Source organism: Gopherus flavomarginatus, chromosome 4, assembly GCF_025201925.1.
Source record: "Gopherus flavomarginatus isolate rGopFla2 chromosome 4, rGopFla2.mat.asm, whole genome shotgun sequence".
NCBI lineage: Eukaryota > Metazoa > Chordata > Testudines > Testudinidae > Gopherus > Gopherus flavomarginatus.
The window spans coordinates 35245311-35270679 of NC_066620.1; the positions used below are offsets into that span (position 1 = coordinate 35245311).

At 40.2% G+C, this 25369-nt stretch overlaps 2 protein-coding genes across 5 annotated transcripts in view; one reads left to right on the forward strand and one right to left on the reverse strand.

The window, feature by feature from the left end:
- ASB3 (ankyrin repeat and SOCS box containing 3) overlaps positions 1 to 292 on the reverse strand; it is a 128359-nt gene extending 128067 nt beyond the window's left edge. For both annotated transcript variants that reach the window (XM_050951866.1, XM_050951864.1), the window contains exon 1: positions 202 to 292. The gene's annotated coding sequence lies outside the window, so the exon portion shown is untranslated. The remainder of the gene's footprint in view (positions 1 to 201) is intronic.
- ERLEC1 (endoplasmic reticulum lectin 1) lies at positions 279 to 23849 on the forward strand. Of its 3 annotated transcripts, XM_050951874.1 has the most exons (15): positions 453 to 545; positions 700 to 783; positions 1508 to 1612; positions 5316 to 5396; positions 6473 to 6550; positions 6733 to 6796; positions 8501 to 8529; positions 9284 to 9507; positions 13645 to 13774; positions 14238 to 14399; positions 15612 to 15671; positions 18742 to 18866; positions 20689 to 20766; positions 20875 to 20950; positions 23595 to 23849. In XM_050951874.1, the coding sequence occupies exons 3-15, from the start codon at positions 1550 to 1552 to the stop codon at positions 23664 to 23666; spliced, it is 1242 nt and encodes a 413-aa protein (XP_050807831.1). In that variant the 5' UTR covers positions 453 to 545; positions 700 to 783; positions 1508 to 1549; the 3' UTR covers positions 23667 to 23849. The 3 variants fall into 3 exon arrangements, with proteins under 3 accessions (XP_050807829.1, XP_050807830.1, XP_050807831.1); XM_050951872.1 differs by lacking the exon at positions 700 to 783 and having other exon boundaries at positions 279 to 545; XM_050951873.1 differs by lacking the exons at positions 700 to 783; positions 20689 to 20766 and having other exon boundaries at positions 279 to 545.
- Positions 23850 to 25369: the final 1520 nt, after the last annotated feature.

A 25369-nucleotide genomic window follows, 5' to 3' on the forward strand; every position in this document is an offset into this window, starting at 1 on the left:
TTTGTCCCGGCGTCCTGCGAGCAGGCCCGGCTACGGGTACATTTCTGTACAGCGCCGAGCACTGCGGTCCGAGCAGAACGGTTCTCTCCAGCGGGAGGCACCCAGCCAGGCCTGGGGAACCGGAGCCCAGGAACCGACCGCCCCGGCCCGGTACCACCAGAAGCTCCAGAGCGCAACAGGACACCCCCCGACCCCCCTTACCGTGTTTGACTGGCGGCCTCGCGCCACAAGCGTGAGTCTGGTCGGCAGTTTCCGTGACCCGGATGTTGATGTGCACTCGGCCCGCCCCGGAAATGGCGTTCAGGGCTCCACCGGAAGCAGACGTGGCTGTTTGCGGTTGTGACTGGGTGGCTGCCGTCTCTCTCCCGGTCGGTCCCTGCAGCCCCCCGCCGGGCGGGATGAGGCGGTGGCGGCTGGGACCGGCGGCGCTGCTGGCGCTGCTGGGCGGGGTCCTGGCGGGGGCCGGAGGCGGCGGCCGAGCCCTTCCGCCGCTCAGCGACGACGTCCCCTTCAGGGTGAATTGGCCCGGCACCGACTTCAGCCTGGTGAGTGCGGGAGCGCCCGGGCCGGGCGGGGTGTCAGTCGGTGGGAGCCCCGCAGTGTGGTTGTGGTCAGAAGAGTGACCAGATAATCGAGTCTGCTCGTGCGTCTTCAGTTAAAGTTTTATTTTCTGACAAGGACCCGTGTTTCTGCCGTTAGCTCCGGTGCCTTTGTCACTGCTGTGGGAGAAGGCGCTGGACTGTGCATTGCACATCGTCACAGTAACTGCTAACTGCATTCGATGTAAGGAACCTTCCTGAGTGGAATGCGCCAGCTAGAGAGAGAGCCCGGGCTGAATTTGCATGACTGTAGCTGGGAAAGCCATCTGCATTTGTAAACTGAGTATATTTGCAGTGACAGTCACTGAGATACAAAGATGCGACCCCTACATGCCATGCCTTTTTCAGAGTTAGAAGCAGTCTGGGATTCGGGTGTGCATTTAAAAGAAAGGAAAAGTATGTTAATCTACTCTACGCTCCTGATATTTTATTACAGACTTTGTTTGGAAGGGCGGTTGGGGCCCATTGTAAAAAGAAAACGCTGTATCTGCCTTGAAGATTTTATAGCCTAGGTAAAACAAAGAAAGAGTAGAGGAAGGAAGTACAACATTATCACTCTATTCATTTGGAAGCTGTGTCTTGCAAGTTCTCTTATTTTTATGGAAGGGGGGAAAGAGAGGGAATGAGTAAATATGATGAAAGAAACAAGGTGGTACAGGCACATGGGGATAGAGAGAGTTTAGACAAAGGCAGAGGAGCAAAAAAAAGATTAAGACAAAGATCAGAAGACAAACTGCCAGAGCAAATGGTAAAAAGCAGTCTGTTGACATCCCTAGGACTGAGAAGAGGCAGCGAACTCTGTTGAATAACCTACTTTGTACTTGGGCCTAGGAATATATTTAAATTTTTATAGCATTTTCAAAAAAAAAAATCCATCTTCATGGGATTTGTTTTTGTTCTACTTCTAGCCTACAGCTGGTGTTTTGTACAAAGAAGATAATTACATCATTATGACAACTGTAGATAAAGAAAAATATAAATGTATACTTCCACTGATAGCAAATGGAGATGAGGTAAGCTTAAATCAAGTTGTTGCAATTACAGATCGTTAGTGACACATCTGTAAAATTAAATAGTTTTCTTCATTTTTAAAATAAAATTTCTCTGCAAAATGTTTCACAGTATGGCAGTTCTATAATTAAGTGTGTTCATTATAGACACTATGGTAGTTCTGTTCTTGGTGTGAACCAGTCCTGGCGTCCTTAATTAGGCAAAATGTTTGGTGTGTTGGCTAGTCTCAGGTATATGTCTTAATTCCAGAGCTACAGATTCTTATGCCATCTTCATCACTAGTGGAGGGACGGGCAAATTTTTGGCCCGAGGGCCCCATCTGGCTACAGAAATTGTATGGTGGCAGGCCATGAATACTTGTGAAATTGGGGTTGGGGTGTGGGAGGAGATACGGGCTCTGAGCTGGGCATGCAGATTCTGGGGTGGGGCCAGAAATGAGGAGTTCAGAGTGTGGGCAAAGGGGGTGGAGGGGTGAGGGCTCTGGCTGGGGTGCAGGCTCTAGTGTGGGGCTGAGGATGAGGAGTTTGGGATGCAGGAGGGTGCCCACCCCTGCACTAGTGTATTAAGAAGTGTGGCTAACATTCTCTCTCTTTCTCTCTCATCCTCTCCACAGCGGAACAATTGCATATGCAATATAATGTTTTGTTTTGATCAGGCAGGGGCTCTCAAACGGGGGGATTGGAACCCCTCAAGGTCGCAAGGTTATGACCTAGGGAGTCATGAGCTGTCAGCCTCCACTCCAAACCCCACTTCACCTCCAGCATTTATAATAGTGTTAAATATTTTTAAAAAGTGTTTTTAATTTAGGGGGGGCTTGCATTCAGAGGCTTGCTGTACGAAAGGGGTCACCACTACAAAAGTTTGAGAGCCACTGTATAGGACATCTGTTTGTTTTTTAGTGTACACACAACTCTGTGTTTGTATTGGAGAAGGCAGGTCAAAATGCACCTTGCATTTGCAGTGGAACCTGGTGAAGCTGGTGATGGTCCTTAGTTCCAGGAGTTCATTTCACAGTTTTGGACCAAGAAAACTGAGAAGAGTTCTGTGTCCTGCACAGATTAGCTTATCCTTATAATAGAAAGTTCTGTTGTGCCTGAGGAGTGGAGCAAGATCTTCATCCTGAAGCTTTAGGCAATCTTTTAGAAATTCTAGGCCCAAACCATTTAGTGACTTGAACTTGACATCATATAGTATGAGAAGCCAAGGTAGAGAGTAGAAAGACAGGTTTGATGTGCTTGCAGTAGCCAGTGTTGCTGAAGAGATGCGTTGTCCACTAACATTGCCTCTTGTTTGGGTTTAAGTAAGCCTAAGATTTTTGTCATCGTTGTTTTTAGTAAAAGTCACAGACAGGTCACAGCAATAAACAAAAATTCACGGAAGCCATGACCCCTCTGACTTTTGCTGGTGTGGCTCCGTAGTTTCTCCTGACACTGTGGTGGCTGGGAGCTCCAGGATTCTTTCCTCCTCCCACCGCCCCTCTTCCCCCCGTAAGGCTGTCACTGGAACACCGAGGAGGCTGTCACTTGTCCCTGGAAATCTCCAGGGGGACCCTGAAGAGGCTGTCACTGGAACCCTGCCAGGGCCCCACTGGCTGCTAGTTACAGTCCCGCAACTCCAGGGACTGAAGCAGAAAATGTCACGGAGGTCTCTGGAAATCATGGATTCCGTGACTTCCATGATCTCCGTGACATAAATGTAGTCTTAGGTATAAGTGGTATTTAAAGCAGATTGAAATAAGAAGGGGCACTCTTGGCACAAGAATCACAGAGGAGCAGGAAACTGTGGAAGAAAGCTATTTATATCAGCTAAGGACAGTAGTGGGAAGCTGTTCTTCCCCCTTACTTTAACACAATAGTGCCCAAATGTTTCCTGTTGTGCCCCCCCTCCCTTATCAGTAATGGAATCTGTCTGTGTCCTCCCTTCCATTCAGAGGAGCTTGGGCTTAAGGCAGAGCTGGGGGCAGAAGTTGGGATGGGGGAGGAGCTGTATCTAGAAGCGGCTGGCCTCACGGCAGAGTGGGGAGGAGAACAGAGCTGGCCTGGGGCCCGAGCGGAGAGCAGAGTGGAGCTTTGTCTGGGGCTGGAGCTGGGCTAAGGTTGGCGTGGAGCTGCAATTTAGATTGGAGCTGGGCTGGAGGTAGAGCAGGGCTGGTTGCTGCTCCCTCCCCGCTCCCTGTGGGGGCTGGCCCAGGCCGGTCCGTGTGCCTCCCAAACATTCAGGTGTGCACCCCCCCCCCCCCCCAATTTGGAGACCACTGGTTGTAGCAACAGAGGTTATAGCTAATACTACTGGTACTGCATTACTGGGTTTTTCCCTGTGCAATGATGGATGACTAGGTAGGAGCAAAGCACTCTACTGCCCGAGTTTTCAGAATATCCCATCTTCTCCCGTAAAAGTAACTATGAGAAGGTTCTCCCCTCCCTCCAAATAGGGGACATGGTTTCTTCACAAGAGTAAGCCAGAAGGGGGCAGATAAAGGAGAAGAAGCAGTGGGGACAAGCAAACTACATAACTTCATATCCACCTCACTTCCTGTTGAAGATATCCTTCTTCAGCTACTTCATGTAAAATAGTAGGAGGCTGCTTGTGTTGTGCCTGTGCAGCCAGCTGTGGGATCAGCACGTGTGTACAAGTTTAGCTTCTCTTCTGTGGCTCTTGGCTCACTCACAAGATTATGCCACCTAGCCCAATAGCTCTACCAGGTGAGTCAGAGCGGCATTCAGATGTGTGGAGAAGGGAAGCAAAAATTGAGAGAACAACAATAAAATAGAAAAGGAAAATCTGACAAAAAGAGACACAAAAGGCCATGAGAAAGGGAGGATGGGGAGAAGGCCACAACTGTGCTAGAATTTGGTATGTACGGAAGAGCTCTAGGGGTCTGTCCTGCTACAAATCCATTGCAAGGAAAGAAAGAAGTGCCTTGAAAGAAGGTTGAAAACCAGGTCAGGTTGGAGTCTCAGAGACCTAGAACTTTGCATTAGCGAGTATTGCCTTAATTGTCCACAACCTTTGAATTTGCAATATGATGTCCATTATAAGTGCTGCTGACATTTCTGCTCTCCTGTACAATAGTAGTATCCACATAAAGAAGTCTGACAAAAAAGAAGTATTTGCTAGTTCTAACAGACAGTACAATGGAAATCTCTTTAATGTATGTGTGTGTATGTTAGTGGCACACATCACAAATCATTTTTCTCGGAATCTTACTTCTGCATTTTTTTTTTAAATTAGATTCAGATTTTTGTTCTGTGAAAACCTGGTGACAGCTACCTTTTTAGTGTACATTTACAACAAAAATATTGAATTAGGAAACGGGTGTTAAATGTTTTCAGTGCTAGAGAAATTATTCATACCTCAGTTTGAATGCTTGTATCTTATTTTGTCATCAGCAGGTTGAACTCTAGTACTTCTAAAAATACAAAAAAGCCATATTTCTACAGTTTGTGTTCCAATTCTGTAATTCCTGGATTTGTTTCGTTTGACTGATTCATTTATGACTTTATACTTTTCTTCAGTGTCCCTTCCTAATAACGAAAATTTAAAAATTCTTTTAATCACCACACAGCATGTTATTGGAGACAGAGATTCTGTATCTTAATCTTTGCAAGTGATTTTTTTCCTTATTCAAAGGAATGATCTGACTATTGTACATTTAATTTTAATATTGCACATATAGCTAAAAGTGTAAAACCTTTTTTGTTCTAGGAAGAAGAAAAGGATTACAAAGGGCCTAGTCCAGGAGAATTGTTGGAACCTCTTTTCAAACAAAGTAGTTGTTCATATAGAGTATGTTCTTTCTGTGTTCACTCAAATTTGCAAATTAGCGAATAAACCATCTGCATTTCACCTACTTACAGTTGACTACAATAAACATTAAAATATGTATATGAGATTCCATTTAGCAGTTAAAGCAAGAATGTTTTATAAACTTCATTAGCATTAATATTTAATAGTATTGCTGAAAAAATTGCATTCTAGATAATTAAATAATTGTACATTAGGTGATTATACTAACAGTTTGTCATCATATTTCCATTATGCAAACCATAATACAGGACGGCTTGTGGTTACAAGGCCTGCCTTGAATCTATGACAAGGCTTTAAAAGATAAGTGCCTCCAGAGACCCCAGAAGTTTGCCTCTCAAACATAACTTCTTGACATTACTACATTTAAAAAAAAAGGTTGCTACATATTTAAAAGTGGCCAGTGAACCCTGACAAGTGTAATTAGACCAGATTCACTCACCATCAAAGCCTTAGCTATCCAGAATTCTTTCACAGGATGAAATTCATCCAAGTACCAAAGTCTCTCCATATGACCTTATCACTGCATTTGTCCTGGGCAGAGTGGCCACAAAGCAGGGGAGGGACAGCCCCTTGGACCATGTGGAAGTGAACTAAATACTTGCCCCAGCAAGCTAGCACTGAACTAGGGAGAGTACATTCCATATCCATTATTGTTCAGATCCAGTGGCCCAACACCTCCGCACAAGTGGCATGGGAAGGGGAGTGGGCTGCAACTAATAATTCAACCTATAGTCCATAATAGTGGCTACAGCAGGTCTGTGCTGCGGCCTCACAATCTGGCCCTGGGTTGGTGGAGATGTATTTGGCTCTCACCTACCTGAAAGATGCTTCATAACATAAGCAAAAAAAACCCAGTAATTTGACCCATTGTGCATATTTGGAAAACGGTTAATAACCCTGGGATGCTGGGAAAATTCACTGCAGTTTTTTGTTGCTCGAGGGTTCCATCATCCTACTGACAGGGTTGATTTTGCTACTCATCTGTCAAAATTAAGTGCTAAAGTTTTGGTTGCCAGACTCTTGTGTTGCTGACTAAAACATGATTTTTTTTTTAGATTGAATCTTACTGGACTTATGAAGTCTGCCATGGAAAATATATTCGTCAGTACCATGAAGAGAAAGAAACTGGTCAGGTATGTTTGTACAAGCTTATGAGACCCAAACAAAAAATAGAAGAATTTAGAACTGACACTTTGATGCTGAAGTTACTACAAATGAATTCTGACAGAAATGAACAGAAAGCGCACTTGAAGCTTATGTAGGGAAAGTTAGCTTTAACAAACAAAACTATAATTGTATTTGTTTTTGATTGTAGAAAATAAACATCCAAGAGTACTACCTTGGGAACATGCTGATAAAGAGTCCATTATCAGACCCAGGTTGGTCTCTGTGTTTTGTTTGTAGGGTTTTTACTGATGATGTATATATTCTGGTATTATTTGTTGTTTTCACAAAAATATGCTTGCACTTATGTATGGAAAAATGTCCAATATGCTTTCCAGTGGAAGAGAGAAGTAGAACACGGTGGAATGCTACTTTTCCTAACTCCATTGTTTTGTGTTAATTTCCTGTTGGTGCCTCATCTTCACCCCATCCTATCAGTTCAGCCAGACTACCTACAAGAAATCTGGCAACTAATTATGGCTATGTAGAATGGCAGTTGGGGATGGAACATATATACAAAATATTAAAAATGAACTTGTGTGCCAGTCTTTGTCCTAATCCCTCTGCTTGTATGCTCTAGCTTGTTAACTCACTTTTTGACTGTTTTTTGTGTTTAAAATTCTAAGTAATTCAGGGCAGAGACTATGTTGTATGTACAGTGCCTAGCAGATTTTGGGTAAAATTTAGTGCACAGTGGTAAAACTTACATCACCTCTGGAGGTGGATTCGGACCTTAGAAACGTTAACATCCTTTTTTGAGTTATTCTGTCTTTTTCCACTAGGTGACAATTTTATTTTATGTGCTTCATATGGAGTTGAAATTCCTTGGCTCACCTTATTCTTGTGTATTAACATAATTGATGCCAGCATAGTCTTGAATAGGGTACGAAAAAATCCCAAAACGTTGTGGCCTCACTCCCCAAGTGTGCTAAAGCAAGCTTGGTGCAGCTCAAGGGGAGATGTCAGGGTGGCCCGAAGTCTCCTTTCTTATCACACTAGCAATTATGCTGATCCCATCTCTGGCACAGGTTAGAAAACCCTAAAGCTGTTGAGACCTGTACAGACTTGTAGCACCCAACTGGGGGCAAGTAAACAAAGTGATCATTAGCATGCAGTACACTCTAGCCCTGCTTCCTGCATGCTCCCTAAGCGCAGAGAGTGGAGAGAGGCAGGAGATGTAAGCATAGTCTGCTGTGCCAGCAAAAAGAATTTCCTCATTATGAAGGAAGTGGTCAGTTGCCCCTTTAGGGCAGCAGTAAGGTCACTTGGCACCTGGCTTGTCTTGAGTTCCCAAACATAAGAGGCTTTTTTTGCTTAACGGGACACTAACTTTGAAACTAGTCATTTTAAAAGAGTTTACTCGGCTTGCTCCAGTCCCCTTATCAGTGTCTTCGTTTTACAACTGCATTTTCTTCTTGCCCCTACTTCTACAGACAGGTGAGATTGAGCAGAGAAACTGACTGTACACAAAGTGCTGTGAAATACAAAGTATAGAAAAATCTTTGAACAAATATTATTTAAATTAATCCATTTAAAAAGAAAAAAATCCAAAGTAAGAGACGTATCAACATAAGTAAAAATGTAAGATTAAAAGAAGATTTGACACATTCAATTATAAAAGTTTTATAGTACTTTAGGACAAACATTTGCCATGTCATATTTGACAACATTCTTCTAATGTACAAGCATGTTTTAGTGAAAACCAGTATTAAGCAAATGATAATTGTGTAATCAAACTTTGTACCATATTGACATTTTCAATATGAGACTATCAGGGCTGGTGTGCTGAGAGGAAATGGCTTTATTTCTAAAACTGAATCTCTTACCTAGCATAACTTTGTATATAATTTCATATCTTTATTATTTTATATATATTTTAAAGACCTTTACACTTCTCTCATTCTTGTATTATTCTGTAGATCAAGATGAAAAGGAAAATCTGAAAGAGGCAAGTGTAAAACGTTGCTTTCACTTTTGCCATCAACAATGGAGGCAACGTAAATGTAGATATGATTAAATGTTCAATTCATTAATCCAGGTGTGAGGAGAATATAAGCTCTTTTTCCCTTTTTGATCACTGGTCCAGTTTTGGAGATGCTTACTTGTTCTCTTCCACCGATGAGTTTCTTGCCCTATCCAGTCCCAAGACACTGGACGTTAAGGTTAAGGTGACGGTTAATTTATTTTTTAAAAGAATCACTTTCCACATTCTTGTTGAAGTGCTAAGTTTACTAAAAAACCCTTAGTAACGCCACAAAAGCTAAATTTAAGACAGATCCATGGTATGTGAGAACCTATGAACTCTTGCATTATAAAGTTGGCATATATACAGTCATCTTTTGACCTGGTAGCACTTATTTCTCTGTTTATCCCATCCCCAGTTCTATCCATCTATTGCTGAAGGTTGCCTGGGCTTTTATGTTATCTTGTTAACCATTATTGCCCCTAACCTTTACCCATTCACACATTGGTTTTGCCTGATTATACATTAAGATTCTTAATTCTACTTTCTTCTGCCTATGAAGTTCCTGCCCACTAACTATCATACTCTACCTCTTGGCAAAATGAGAAAAAGATCCCTAAATGAAAATATGATTAAAACATTATTGAAACATGGAGTCTAATGAGCTGTAGTGTTGCCATTACAGAGAAGTGAAACAGCTCTATTGCAGTTTCTGATTAACTTTTTTGCTTTCACCTAGATTCCTACAAAGAACATAGAAGGGCAGACGACCCCATACTATCCTGTAGGAATGGGAAATGGTACACCTTGTACTTTGAGACAAAACCTGCCCAGATCAAGTACAGTGATGTATATCTGTCATCCTGAAGCTAAACATGAGATCCTATCAGTAGCAGAAGTTACTACATGTGAATATGAAGTGGTCATATTGACACCTCTCTTATGCAACCATCCTAAATATAGGTACAGTTTCCAAATTTCAGCTAACATTTTGGCTCTAGTGATCCTTTTGCACATACGAGGCCAAATTTTCAGTCAGCTGTCTCTTGTGTGTGCAAAAAGTATATCCATTTGTGGTTTCTTGTGCAAAACTGGACACACATTCTTTTACCCTTGCATATGCTTAACATGCTTGCAAATATGGTATTGCCAACTCTTGCAGTTTTTACTTGAGTATCACAATATTTGGAGTATTTCTTTAAAACTCCAGCTGTTGACGTTAAGACATCACATGAGAGCCTCACGGTTTGGATTTTTTTTAAAGGTAGGTTTCCAGCCATTGTGGTTGCAAAGAAAAACTTAGGAATGTGAATTGACTGCAGACTGATGGGTCAGAAGGCAAAGAAAGAGTCCAACATTAGTTCTCTTTTAAAAAATAAATAAATAACCCCACTTTCTCTCTCACTCAACAAAAACAAAAAAGACTTATTATGCTAATCATGACTTTTTGGGTCCTTACTTATGATATTTGAATGCTTTTGGTGGACAGTACTGCAAAATACCGTATGTACATGTGCAGGTCACCTATTTGTGTATACACGAGGGGACTTAGGCTACTGCTTCCATGTTCATTTAGCTTTTGTTCACTTAACTTTAGAAATCATGTCCCGTCTTTTGCACATGCATACTTTATGTGCACCTGACACAGAGGAGTCAGCTTTAGAACTGGGACTGCATTCTATTACATTGACATTAGGTATTTGCAGACTTTAATCCTATTCACATCGTCTAAAAGCTTTATTAAAAAGTGTTAAGATCTCTTACCAATATTTGTGGATTTAATTATAGGTTACACTTTAAAAACATGAAAATCAACTAATCCATTATTTAACAGTACTTGCCAAGACCTGAGTTCAGGATTCTATTTTCCCAGCACAAATTGTTGACATAACACATCCCTAAAAAAATATCTTACCTGTGTTTTACAGTCTCTCAGCTGTCAGCTCTTGGAGAGTTAACACAGAATCCTAAACTTGATATAAAAGTACTCTCTGATGTAAGGACATCAGTCATGCACTATGCAAACATAGTTGCAAAATACCGTGAATAAGTAGTAACACTGTCAAATCATTTACCAACCAATTTCCTAATTTAAATGGAGCATTTGACTTTCTATGCAAGAGAAGCACTGGTATAGTTTAGTTTGAATTCCAGCTCTTATTTTAAACCCACCCAGGCCTCTTCACTTGTTCTTAACTTTCTCCAGTTCACTGAAGATTGAAATTTTTCCAGACTGGGTCTCTATCTAAAGGTGAATTTGGGATTTTTTTTCTTGAAGAGGCTGAATAAAACTGGTTCACCCACTTCTGTATTACTCAAATATAGAAAATGCTCCAATTTCAAGAAACTTTACTCTCAACCAACTCAGAAAGGGATGAAGTTAGAAATTTCAGACTGGACCTAGCTTGAAGAAAATGTTCAGTAATTGAGCACTGAAAGTCTGAAGTTTGGCTCACAGGCAGTAGCTAAAGCAGGCAGATTTAATGTTCACTGCACTTGGAGTTTAGCTCAGCAGCATCCTTTAGCTAAAGCGATAAGGAGTTAATAGGTAATTCCAATCTCTTATTTCGGGCTAATGGTAAATCCACATCTAGTCCTACATTTGTCAAATAGTTTGTCAGTGTATTGTACTACCCCATTAAACAGCAGTGCTGTACAGCTACTGATGTATAATTATAGTTTTCTCTCTGATGCAAATGCGTACATTCTGACTGTGGGTAGGTGGCATAACTGCATAATTTCTGCAGTTATTGTCTAGCAGTACAATATGCAAATCCCTTATCTAGTTAATATAGCTAGCATGTTCTGAGGGGGAGGGTTTACATAACAATTGTACAGAGTATAGTTATCCTAGTGGCTGACCAGTGAATGTATACATTGCTCTACTTTGATTGCTATCATTCTTCTCCTCTTGATGCACCTTGAAGAATTTTCAAATTTTATTTAAGGATTAGATCTGCCCACCTCCATTCAAGTTACAAATTGGAAATATTCTCATGTAATATTTGAAGTATTAAAATTGCCCAGAAGAAGGAAAAGTGGGCTGAAAAATTGCTTGTTTGTTTGTTTTGGTTCATTTTTGTGTTTGTTTTTAAAAACCACTAGCTGCTGTTACGGTTTCCTCTCCCCCATCATCTATGTTCAGCCCCAAAACTTTACTACCAGATAGGTGAGGAGGGGTTCTTGGCCATCAGTGAGAATATTGGATGCCTTGAAAATACATCTAAAACAAAACACGCAAGGGCTCATTCTCCTGATTCAGTCATGCTATTACTGGCAAAGGCATGAGTAGCACACCCAAAGTGCTGCTCAGTCCCTGCTCAGAGCAGCCTACAGGTGGGGGTATTAAAATACATTTTTCTTTCCTGTAGTGGCCTTCACGTTGCTCCTCAAAGTGGCTCTGGACAGTACTTCAGCCATGAATCCTTTCCCTCCCCACCCATTCTTATATCTTTACTGCTTAGTAATGCAATTGAAGCTGGAGAGTAAGAGCATTCTTTTTAGTTCTAAATATAATTTAATATACACCATTCTTATTGTTGGCACAATCTGTCTTTATCCCTAAGCATGTGAACGTGTTTCAGGGGATGGGATAGAGCATGCCTGACAGATGGGAGGGAAAGGTGAAAAGAAATATATAGTTGCATTTAGTTGCTTCATAGTACTTGTTTGATTTAGTAACACCATACTCAAACTCTTCAGCCTTCAGGTATGGAGTTTATTTAATCTAGAACATAGTTACTTATTAATCAGGAAGCATTTTCAGTTATCTTAAATACAAACTGAAATTTGTTATACATCCTTCTGTACAGTGCACATATTACTGCATGACAAACTCTGATGATAGTCCAGAAAGCCAGTTCCCTTTTTCAAAAGCACCTGTAAGTCTATTAAATTGCTAGAAGTGTATATACAAAACAGATGAGTATAAAGTAATGCAAAATTGTATGAAACAGTAATTTGATATTTTTTGCAAATATATCCAACACTAACATACTATTATTCAATAGTATTGTAAAAATATGTCCACTTATATTTAGTACTTCTAAATTTTCACTCAGGCTTTTCAGGTGCTTTGAAGAGGCCTTAATTTGTATGAAATAAGGAAAGAGCGGTGATATTGTGCCTTCTGAAACCATCTCTTGTAGTTGTCTATATTCCAATACCTTTTAAACTAGCATTGCTCAATGGTTTTTATAGTTTCCTTTTTAAACAGGGTCCCAAGTATCCACTCCCACAAGGAACTTGTACTGCTACTTTGTGAAGATTATGTTGTTGAAGATAAGTGCCCTAGAACATTCTGAACAGGATTAGAGACATATGTAATTCTCCCAAGTTTAACTAGCGTTTGGTGTTAACTCTTTATTAAAATATGTTTGTAATATGTCTTATGTGTTAGCCATGTGAAGGTTCAATTTACGAGACAATTTATAATTTAATAATACCAAAGTAATTAATGAAATATTCAGTGACAAATTTAAATGAGTAACACATATAGTCAGTGCACTATATGAAAGGTTGTGTAAGAGTCTAGTTTGTGTTCAGTTGTATTTGATGAAAATAATGACACCATATTTTAAAGATGTATGTATAAGAATGCTGAGTTAAGGCTGAGCATTTAATCTTAAATTTTGGAATTTCCTGACTTATGAATGCTTGTTTTTTCAGCCTTAAAGTGCATTAACAGTGCATGCAAAAATTGCCTTTTTTGCAACTAAGATGTTATATAATCTGAGGAAAAGTAAAACAGGGCAGATTGCATTGACTAATTACTTGGTAGGTTTCTTAATAAAGTGGTTTTGAAGGTACCGGAGTGTTAAATGTTATGTCCCAGTGAATTTTTATTTTCTTTACACTCCCCAGTGAACTTTTATTTTCTTTACACTGCTACAACTGAAATGTCTGTTTATAGCAACAACAGTAAAAAATATATATATATATCCTGATCTGACACATTGTATGGAAAGTTTAACCCTGGAGTGTTTAATATATTAGTTTTTTAAACTGAGAACAAATGTGTGTGTGCTGGCATACCTTTACGTATAGTGGGAATAAGTATTACAAGAAAGCAGGTGATATATCCATAACTTGTTTGGACAGGTTCAGGGCTTCTCCTGTGAATGACATATTTTGCCAGTCACTGCCAGGATCCCCACTTAAACCCCATAATCTGGAACAGCTGGAGCAACAACAAGAAATGCTGAAGATGCCTTTTAGAAGGATTAAGGAGGTAGGAGTTTTGTAATTTTAAACTGGAAAATACAGCTTTTTAATTTTCCTTATTACAGTACTTGCAGCTTTAAATTTACAGCAACTGTTTATATCCCTGATTGTCACTCTGCACAATTATATTGATCTTTCAAGTAGCCTGTGGCAAACCAGCAGGAATTGTCAATAGCTGCAGTTATATTAAAAAAAAAAAAAAAATCTCTAGATTAAAGTTAGGGCTACTAGTCTGTAACCCCCAAATCTCCTATTACTTTTTGATCTTTTCTGTTGATTCAGCTATTCTTAGATGCAAGTGTTTAATGCACAAAGCAGTGAAATAAATGGCTGACCTATTAAGTTCTTGCACATTTATCAGCTGCTTATCTCATTTGATATTTATTCTAATACTTGTTACTTTCTAACATGCAGTTATGTGTTTAGTAGAGGATATGTAGACTCTAAATATGTCTGAATTTTAATTTCAGGAAGAAATACATTCAACAAAAGAAGAGAAATTTTCCTCCATCCATAAGCCAGTTGCTGTTGGATCCCAACAGTTGGTAACTGTTGGAACAACACACATCTCCAGACTGACTGATGACCAACTCATAAAGGAGTTTCTTAGTGGTTCTTACTGCTTCCATGGGGTGAGAAATAAACTCTATACAACTGCATTTATTAAATCCATATTTGTTTCTCGTTTCAATTCTCCTTTGTGGACTTAGCTGAAAAATTTCTATAACTCAGACCTGCTGTGTTTCTCACATCCAGTGTTTTTCTCACAGTAATTTGCCAGTTACTAGAGCTTGACCTGAAGGTATTATCTTCACTAAATTCAAAAGCTAACTTAATATTTTGTTTTTGTTATTTCTAGTCTGAAACTCTAGTAGAGTAATTCTATCAAATGTGATACTTCTTTAAGATGAACTGAAAGACCACGTTGTGTCTGAGAAGATGATAGGTTGATTCTTTGAAGACCACAATGAAAGTCATTTCGTATCTTTCAAGTGGCTAGCCAGAATGCCCTCTTCAGAAGTAACATTTCCCACCTCTGATGCTTAGAAAGGTTTCTGAACAGACCTTAGTCTTTTTGTCTTGCTCGTCCACTTGGATCAAAATATAAAGTTAAATGCTGTACTTAATAAGGATTTGTCCACCTTCTGAAAGCCACAGTTCTGTACTGATTTGTTAAATGTTTTAATGGTGTTCTTAGTTGATAAATTATTGCTTTAACAGAATTGAAATAAGAAATCTTTGTAGAAAGTGGAACAAGAGTCTTCAGTAATCTTACTAAAGGATCTCTTTAGCATTTCAGATTAAGTCCAAATGAAGTTCAGTCTTCTGTAGTGAAGCATGGATGGTGAAATAAGTGAGTGTGGAATGTATTAAGGAGGGAAGTCTTAAACACTGCTTTTGGAGAATGAACTTCTCCAAATTTAGAGATTGGAAGGAAAGTTAGAGATTGGAAGGAAAAGTAGGAATGTGAAAGCTGAGAGAGAACTTTCTCTCTCTTTTGATTCTCCCTCATAAAATAGGAAATAATGGGTAGCCAAGATTGGAAAAGAGGGCAGGAAGACAAAGAAATTGGGAGGGTAGGTAGCAGAGAGAGGGAATCTGTGCCTACTGCTATGTCTGAAATAGGAGGAAATACAAAAGAGGTTCCGAAAAAGACCGAAGGAACACATTGTATTGGATACTTACAACTTTCCAGAAGTTCATACGTAGATGCTGTCGTTGGTGGCAAATAATCTATATAAAGCAATGATGCTCCATATTACACAGTTATGAAGGTACAATAGGATAGATGAGAAAAAATGTATTTCACACTATTTGAACTCTATTCCCATTTATTTTTTCAGGGTGTTGGTTGGTGGAAGTATGAATTCTGCTATGGCAAATATGTACATCAGTATCATGAGGTATGTTAAATAGCAGTTGCAGTCTTCTGCCACTAGATGGCTAACAGTTGCTTTTCTGAATGTGCTCATGAGCTGGGGCAATAGAAATCCATTGGTAAAGAAACTGATGGTTGCATGTTCCTGCAGACTTTGCTCCAATCCTTACTATTCAACTGTCAATAGAAGTGATGTTGTGACAGATGCCTTAGAATAAGTGAAAATAGTCCTTCTGTTTCGAAGGTTGGCTTTGCAGTATCAATTAATATATTTTTGTCTTGCAGACTTAAATGGAAATTAATTTTAGTATACAAACTTGGAAGTACAATGAGTGTTTTAATGCCAAAATTAACCATTTAATTTCTGGTCATAATACCAGAAATGTCAAGCTAATATGCTCCTCCATTGTATCTGTCACATGATCCATTTACATCAGTGGTCCCCAACCTTTTTGTGGCCAGTAGCACATTCATGTTTTCAGAAGAGTGTAGTGGACGCCAACAATTTTTCAAGGCTTATTTTGTATTTGTACATTAAATAATACAAAAAACATCATATTTAATATTCTTCCCACTCTGGGTTGAAATAATACGTATGTTGTCTCTTAGTTGAACCATTCATTTTGGAGCAAAACGTTTAAAAAAATAATAAATTGCAAAGCACAAGAAAACAGCAGTATCAGTGTAGGAAGAATACTCACATACAGGGCTGTCTCCAGGCACCAGTGGAGCAAGCAGGTGCCTGTATCAGCACATGCTGCAAGGCAGCATTCGGTCCATTCTGCAGAGACGGAGTGTGGTTGTTTTGGTTTTTTTGGCGGCAGTTCTGGGCAGTGCAGGGAGAAGCCTGAGAGAAGCTGTGCAGCCCGCAACCCCAGAGTACTCTGTCCCCAGCAGGCGAGAGGCCCTCATATCTCCCCCCTGCTGGGCACTAGGCGAGCCCCACGCCTGCTGGAGACAGAGAACACCGGCGCCTGCAGCCCTGGAGTTCTCTGTGCCCAGCAGGCATGGGGCCGTGGCTTCTCTGCAGTCCCGGAGTTCTCTATGCCTGGCATGTGCGGGGCCACGGCTTCTCTTCTTGAAGCCGGAAAGAAGCTGCAGCCCTACACCTGCCGGGGACAGAGAGCACCGGTGCCCGCAGCCCTGGAGTTCTCTGTCCCCGGCAACCTGAGGGTCGTGGCTTCTTTCCCCTGCTGAGCACTAGGCGAGCGCACATAAATGCCCCGGCGGGCGCCATGGCACCCGCAGGCACCGCATTGGGGACCACTGATTTATATGAATGGACAGACTATAGGAATAAAGCTACAGGCTTAATATACTCTTATTTTCACTACCTAACTGAGATGGTTTTACTATTTCCCCACCTCCTTATTCATGTCAAAAATATTAGACTCCTTTGGTATGTCTTATAGAATTTTCAGTGTTTTTCTATAACACCCCACACTTATGCTTTAAATTTGTGAATGGTAAGAGTGTAGGTGCAGGGATTACATGCTGCTTCAGGAACATTAATTTATGTGCAGATGTCCACCACGCACAGAGGGTGTAGTATGTCACTTGATACTGACTCCTCCCACTTTTAACCCAGGGAAGCCCTTCTCCTGGGGGAGGGAAGAGCACTATTCCCTTATGTCCCTTCCCTTCCCCTGAGCTGAGTCCGCATCAGTCATGAAAACAGAGGGGATCGTTTTGTCCTAAATATTTGTACAATCTCTTTTTTGAAAGTGACAATATTTTTGAGATGATGTGAGTCCAAGCAGAATTCCTTTCTCTTTTGTCCCCAGTTCACTTGTCAAAGCACATATTTCACTGTTTGGTCCTGCTTGAGCTCACATTGCTAAAATCAGCTACTGTGTTTGGATTTTAGGAAAAGAACTTATTTTACAAGCTGTGCAGCATGTTTTCCTTGTATTTCTTCGCTCTGGTTGAAGTCCTTAGTGTTCATTCTCATCATCTTCTCTAGTAGTAATGGAACCTAGAGAGCTGCCTTTTAAGATGTATAAGAAATATAATCTGGGACAATGTTTAAGAAATATAATCTCTACCATGCTCTTTGCTGTGGGTTTTTTGGGGAGAGAGTGTCCAGGAGAAATGTGGCAGTAAGTATGGTAAATTTGACCAAAAGAGAGGAATTTAGCCTCTAATTTACAATCAAGCTATAGGAAATGTTCTTTTCACCATATCCACATTCTATATACCAATATATAAAAAACTTTTTAGGGCTTGTCTGCACAAACAGTTTCAGCCAAGCTTGGGTGTGATTCTGCTCCACACTAACCTGCTGCACACTAGCTGTCCATACAGAGCCTGCTGATGTGAATTAAGAGTTCAGTAGTGCACTTTGATCTAGTCCCGTTTCAAAGCAAACTAGGCTATGTCTACACTTAAAATGCTACAGCTATGTTGCTGTAACACCTCAGTGTAGACTCTTATTACAATGGGGTTCTCCCATTGCTCTGGTAAATCAGTCTCCCTAAAAGGTGGAAGGTAGCTCAACAGAAGAATTCTTCCATCAATCTAGCACTTTCTACATGGATGTATCTGGGTCAGTCTAATTTTCTAGTGTAGACCAGCCCCTAGATCAAAACTCACTCACTGTTAATGCATCTCAGTAGGGTCCACGTGAACAGTTAGCACACAGCAGGCTAATGTGAGGTAGATTCTCAGCCTAGCTTGCCATGAACTAAATGTTTGTGTAGAACAAGCCCATAGGCTATGTATTTTAACCAGGCAAAACTCCTGACTTCGGTGGGAGAAATTTTATGTCAAGCTGGCACAATTTCAGTTTATGCAATGAAATGCAGGCACCGCCATTAATCAGCATCAGAAGTGGTCAAAACTGAAAGTCTCTTGCTATAAGACAACTCTTCTGGCTGTTGAGGCACACTTGTAAGCTATTGTCGGTAAGTAAATGATGCTCGCATAGCTGCTCCTGATTGCAATAACAATGTGTAGCCAACAATTAGTTGATGATAAAATTTTGGATTATTAAAAATTTGACTCCCTAATACTACTCATCTTTAAAATGATCTCTCTGCAGCAAACTCATTAAACTCATGATACAAGATTTTTATCATTGTTTCTTCTTATTTTAGGATAAGGAAAGTGGCAAAACTTCTGTAGTTGTTGGTACCTGGAACAAAGAAGAACACATTGAATGGGCCAGGAAGAATGTTGCTAGAGCTTATCACCTCCGAAAAGATGGTATGCAGACAGTTAGGTAAGGGTACAGTCAATTCGATTTTTGGCTGGATAAACCTTAGGTAACGTTGAAAAAATGAGCTTGTCATTTCAGTGCAGCATGTTTGAATTGCTGTTCAAAAACCATTTACATATTGAGAAACAGTTCTTAGCACATTGATTGAGAACATCTTACTTTCCTTTCTGAATGGAAAATGTTGCATATTAAAAACAGAAAATTAGATTCTCATCCTCGCCCTTTAAAATAACTTAAATAAATTGTGGCATTTGAACTTATAACTAGTTTGAAAACAGTTTAATTTAGTACTAAATTTGTCTTGCATAAAATTTTCAAATCACTTACATGATGTAGACACTTATGGGGTAAAATTTTCAAAAGCTTTAGCTTCATGTTGCTATTGCCTTTAAGGTTTTCACTGAGGTTGTGTTCTGTGGCACATATAATTTGTTTTAATTCAATGGGGAAAGTTTTTTAAATCTTTGGATGAATTGCCTCATGAAAACTATAATAAAGTTAATATTTCTCATATTGAGTGCTTAGAGCCAGTAATGATTAGAGCAATCAAGTCCCCTCCACCAGAACCACTGGTTGTCATCCGAGTGCTAGAATTGGTTTCATATTTACTGCTGCAGAGGAAGGGAAAGGGAGAGGCTTAAAGCTGTAGGCTAAGGGCTTGTCTGCATGACTGCACAGTTTGGACTATGGCCATGTGTTTACACAAACCTAGGTATCTTAATTTGCACCAGCAGCATCCACCCAGGGAATTTATAGCCCAGCAGGCTACTGCACACTGCAGTTTACACCCCCACTGCCCAAACTGCAGGGCTGTGTAAACTATAGTCTAATCAATACAATAAACTATCAGAGTATTATGACAGACCCAAACCAGTGGGGGTACAAGAGTCTGGTAATGGGCAAATATACTGGTCACTGGGTGAGTAATTTTCTGTTCCCTGAGTGACCAGAGCAGGGGCTGCACTAGAGTAATCAGGAACTTGCTGGAACCAATTAAGGCAGACAGGCTGATTAGAACACCTGCAGCCAATCAAGGCAGGCTAATCAGGGCACCTGAGTTTAAAAAGGAGCTCACTCCAGTCAGGCAGAGAGGAGCCAGAGGAGCGGAAGTGCATGTGAGGAGCTGGGAGCAAAAGGTGCAAGAAGCTGAAAGTGAGAGGCTGTGCTGCTGGAGGACTAAGGAGTACAAGTGTTATCAGACACCAGGAGGAAGGTCCTGTGGTGAGGATAAAGAAGGTGTTTGGAGGAGGCCATGGGGAAGTAGCCCAGGAAGTTGTAGCTGTCATGCAGCTGTTACACGAGGCACTATAGACAGCTGCAATCCATGGGGCCCTGGGCTGGAACCCGGAGTAGAGGTTGGGCCCGGGTTCCCCTCAAACCTCCCAACTCCTGATCAGATGCAGGAGAAGTTGACCCAGACTGTGGGGAAGATCACTGAGGTGAGCAAATCTGCCAAATAAGTGCAGGACCCACCAAGGTAGAGGAGGAACTTTGTCACAGTATGTTGAATAAGACATTCATTTCACTTAAAATACAGAAGAAGCTATTTATAATTCAACATCTGTCTCTTGGGTGTGATGCAAGGAGAATAGTATTGTTAATCACAGTCATATCTGCTTCTATAGAAGTAGACAAATGAAATTTAACTTGTCAGTGTTTTCTTCCCTTTTTCTATTTCCTCATGTAGATCTAAGTTTCTTGCATTTGAGAGGGTGGGCGTGTTTGAAAGGTCTCATTACTCAACTCACAGCTTGCTTTCGGTATTTAAGGTGATAATGTTGTCTGAGTATTCAAATTCTTGTCTAATTTCAAACCTTTCTGGCAGAGTGGTATCTCATTTCTATGGAAATGGAGATGTTTGTGACTTAACTGACAAACCAAGGCAGGTGACTGTGAAATTGAAGTAAGTTACACTCTTAAGTAAACCATCTAGTCGTACATTTTGTCTCTTCACCCATTACTAGAGTTCTCTGTTTTTTAGAATGCTTACTCAAATCATTCCTATTTTTAGGTGTAAAGAATCTGATTCCCCTCATGCAGTAACAGTATACATGCTGGAGCCTCACTCTTGTCAATACATTCTCGGGGTATGTAAATATAAACACTTGAATTCACTCAGCCCACAGTCTCTTTCTAGCTAATAGGATTTCTCAAGGTGCAGGACTTCAGTTAGAGAAATTATGCATAGTCAGTTTTGACACGGCCTTTTTAACTAGCATCTGCCAGAGATTTAAAGCTAACTAAACAGATTTTTACTTAACAAAACCAAAGTTTCTGCTGCATAGGTTGATGGCTCCACCACTACCACTGGAAGCACTGCAGAAATTTGTGATTTTTGGTCCTTGTTGCTTTTGTAGAATTAGTGATGTAGTTAACCATTGCAAGTGAAACATAGAACCCTACCTTATGTGATAGTTGGTAAGCACAGGACCAGATTTTCAGATATTTGAAAACAAAACGTGTGTATTTGTAATGATGTCTGCACATGATAGCTTGAGCTCTTAAATTGATCTTATTTTAATACATTGTAGGTAACCTTCAACAAAGCATTCAGAAGAAAATTTTAAAATAGTTCTAAATCATAAACATTAAGCCTGGAAAAAACTACATCTCAGATATTTTTTCATTTGCTGTGTGAGGCATTCAGCATAGTATTAAGCTAGTGGGATTTTAATACTTCCAACCTCTAAATAAAAACTGATTTGATTTGATCAGGGCCCCGACAAATATGGCTCAATATTGTTTTTCTGAAAATAACAGTTAGACTCACTCTGGTTGAATGAGTGCACTCTTTGGTATGAGGGAAGATAGCCTAAAGTTAGAGATGGAGATCTAGTTCCCTTAGGACATTTTAAATGTATCCCTATATAGTTGTTCTCTGATGTTAGATTTTTTTTTCATGAGATGGAATTCAAGAGGTTGATGCTCAAATTATTACATAAAATAAAAATTAAATTACAATACTTCAGAGAAAATTCTAGATGACTGAGTTAATCTATTTTTTAAGCAATTGTAACAAATCTTAATTTGTTAATGAACTGGAAATAACCTCTTATAGTATCAGGACAGAATACTGTGGTCCATTGTCTATGCCTAGCTAGAATGTATGAATGCTCTCAGAGCCGCTCCTGAATCACACAGAGAAAGGCACCAGCCAAATGCCCTCAACTCCCAGCCTGGTATTTCAGGAATATACCATCTTGCACTGCTCAAGCTGAGCAGTGCAAATTTATTAATTAATTCACCACTTCCTCAATGGAAAGTGAATACACACCAGCCTTTATAAACCTGAGCAAGCACCCTTACCAAACACTTCAGGCAAACTCATTGGTAAAGAGAAACAGTTAAACAGATTTATTGGCTACAAAAGATAGATTAAGTGATAGGCAAAAAGTCAGAGTTAGTTACCAAAATCAAATAAAATCTAAGCATGCAGTCTAAACTCTCAACCCTATTAGACTGGGCAACATCTAGATTAAGCAGTTTTCCTCACCCGTCTGCAGTCCTTAACATACAGATTTGTCCCTTAAACCTGGCCAGTCTCCTCTGTTGAAGTCTTCAGTCTTCTTCTGAGTGTCTTTGCTGGGTTAGGAGAAAGGCCAAACATAGGGCCCCGTGTGCTGTTTTATATCCTCAGTCCCATGTGCTTGGACAACACAAGTCAAGGCACGTCTGGGGGCATTGCTGAGTCCCCAGGCAAGGTTGAGCAATTCCCCTGGTATGGCCTCATGCAGGTGAGTCATTGAATTGTAGCTCCTCTGCTGGACAATGGCTAGTGATGTCTGTTCAGCAACACCCACCTGGGTGTTGGTTACCTCCCTTGTCATTGTCTCTGGAGAGCTAGTATCTGGGTGCCTCCCAAACCCACAGCATATTTTAGTGACAACCCTACAACATTCTCATAACTTCATACACATTAATGATATACATATTTAGATAGAAAACATGACTTTCAGCAGATCATAACCTTTCCCCTGATACCTCACATGGCCTGCTTTATATGCAATACCACAATTGTACATAAATAAGGAATGGGGGGGGGGGTTATAGGATGCTCCCCCAAGGTATAGAATGTCTCACAAACTTACCCTGTGTTTCTCAAGAGAAGGGAGGGTGCGTTATGGTAGGTGCCTGTAACTGTTTTCAGACTTGCCTAGATCACCATTTGAGCTGTGAACTAAAAGTACTAAAGCTTTTTAGAACCTTCTGATCCCAGAGTGGAATACGTTGCATTCTAGAGGTGTCATATTTGGGGTCAGGTGCTTTTTGCTGAGGAAAAACATAGAATTTTGCTGTTACCAGATCTCCTACCAAGCCATCACCCTTTCTTTAGCCAACTCTTTAACTCACTCAAATTACTTACTAACTTTCAAAAAGTCATTCCTACCAGTGGATTTCAGTGTGTTCTAGCTTATGTGGCTCTCAGACATTAAGTTCTTGAAGGCATACTCCTTTTGTGAACTCTTGCACTGAATACATAATTGGCGCTAAGCGAATAGTGGTCCCTTTGTCAATCTGCATTTGTTTTGAGAGAGTAAGGCTGCTTTGATTTAATTATTGTACATAAACTGTGCACCTACAGATTTCACAAATACAAATAACTGTCCACAAAAGTTACAAAAACAGTGATGCCCAAATTACTTTCTTGTGCATTTTCTTTTGTAAACACTTGACAACATTGTGTTTCAAAGTACGTGACATTTGGTGGGTTTTTTGTTTGTTTTTGTTCAGGTGGAATCTCCAGTCATCTGCAAGATCTTGGATACAGCGGATGAAAATGGGCTCCTTTCAGTGCCCAATTGAAAGGATAATACAGTCTATGAATCAGATTCATAGAAAGCCAAGAGATACTCACCAGCCAACCTTGCCAGCAGAAAAAAAAATATATATATATTAGAAGGAGGGACTCATGAACCACTTTGTGTATATCTGTGTATATAAGAGAGATAAACTTTTAAAGATTAAAATATTGTCTTGCACCTTTAATTTTAACTGAGTATTGAAAGTTCTACATAGATGTTGTAGGACATCTTCCTCTGTAAGGTGTAAGTCATCAACTTTACTTTTAGAAAAACAAAAAACCCTCAAATGAGCAAGGTCCCATTCCAACTAAAGAGTTTAACTGCTGATCTTTAAAGAGAAGAGACTAAAAACTGGCATCTTGCCTTAGGGCTCATAAATAAATAGGTATATCTCCATTATTTATTTATCTCCTAGAACTGGAAGGGACCCTGAAGGGTCATTGAGTCCAGCCCCCTGCCTTCACTAGCAGGACCAAGTACTGATTTTGTCCCAGATTCCCTGAGTGGCCCCCTCAAGGATTGAACTCACAACCCTGGGTTTAGCAGGCCAATGCTCAAGCCACTGAGCAATCCCTCCCATTGCCCTGCCCCACCGCCTCTAATAATTTAGCACCTGTGGTTTTGTCCTGTTGTAATGTGAAAAGGCAAAATACAAGTTTAGCTCCTGTGTTGCCTCAGTTTTTAAACAGCTGAACTGCATTTTTATCATAGTCCTCTTCCATGTTATCTTTTCCTCCAACTTTTATGCCAGCCTTCATTAATTTTTTCAGCCTGGGCTGCTCTCCAGGATCTGTTTCTATTTTTACAGCTATCTGTTGCACAGCATTTCTGCTGAGGTGGGTAAGTATTATTCCCCATTTTACATAGGGGAAACTGAGCAACCACAGTTGAGAAGTCTGGAGACGTAGCAAGTCTGTGACAAATCACTAAACAGAACACAGCCTTCTAATCTCTGCTTGTATGAGTTTAAACTGTGATTAATACTCCTGGTCATCATTCCGATACATATGGGGACTTGAAGGATTATCATTGCACTAACCTTCCGACCCTCTTAGTGAAGGATACAAAATGGCAGCCATGTCATTTGTCCTGTCATTCCTAAAGCATCATTTAGACCTTTGGGGGTTCACCTGAATTATTAAAGTGAATGTGTAGCAACTTCATACGAATTTTGAATTACGAATTTCTAGAAGTAAATTGAAATAGTGGCTTTGGAGTATTTAGCCTAACTTAGAACTAGGTATTTGGTATCTAACATTGTTATGACTGAACTGCTGACTTTCATAGAAATGTAGGACTCAAAGGAGCTTCAGCAGGTCATCTAGTTTAGTCCCATATACTGAGACAAGACTAAGTAGGCCATCCCTGACCGATGTTAGTCTAACCTGTTCTTAAACTTCCCATCACAGAGATTCCACAACCTTCCTAGGTAATTTGTTCCAGTGCTTAGCTACCCTTACATTAAGGATGTTTTTGCTAATGTCTAAACGAAATCTCCGTTGTTGCAATTTAGGCCCATTACTTCTTGTCCTGTCCCCAGTCGATAGGGAGAACAATTTATCACCCTTCTTTTTATAACCTTTTACATACTTACAGACTTATGTTCCCCCTCAGTCTTCTCTTTTCCAGACTAAACAAACCCAGTTTTTTCAATCTTTCCATGTAGGTCATGTTTTCTAGACCTTGAATAATTTTTTTGCTCTC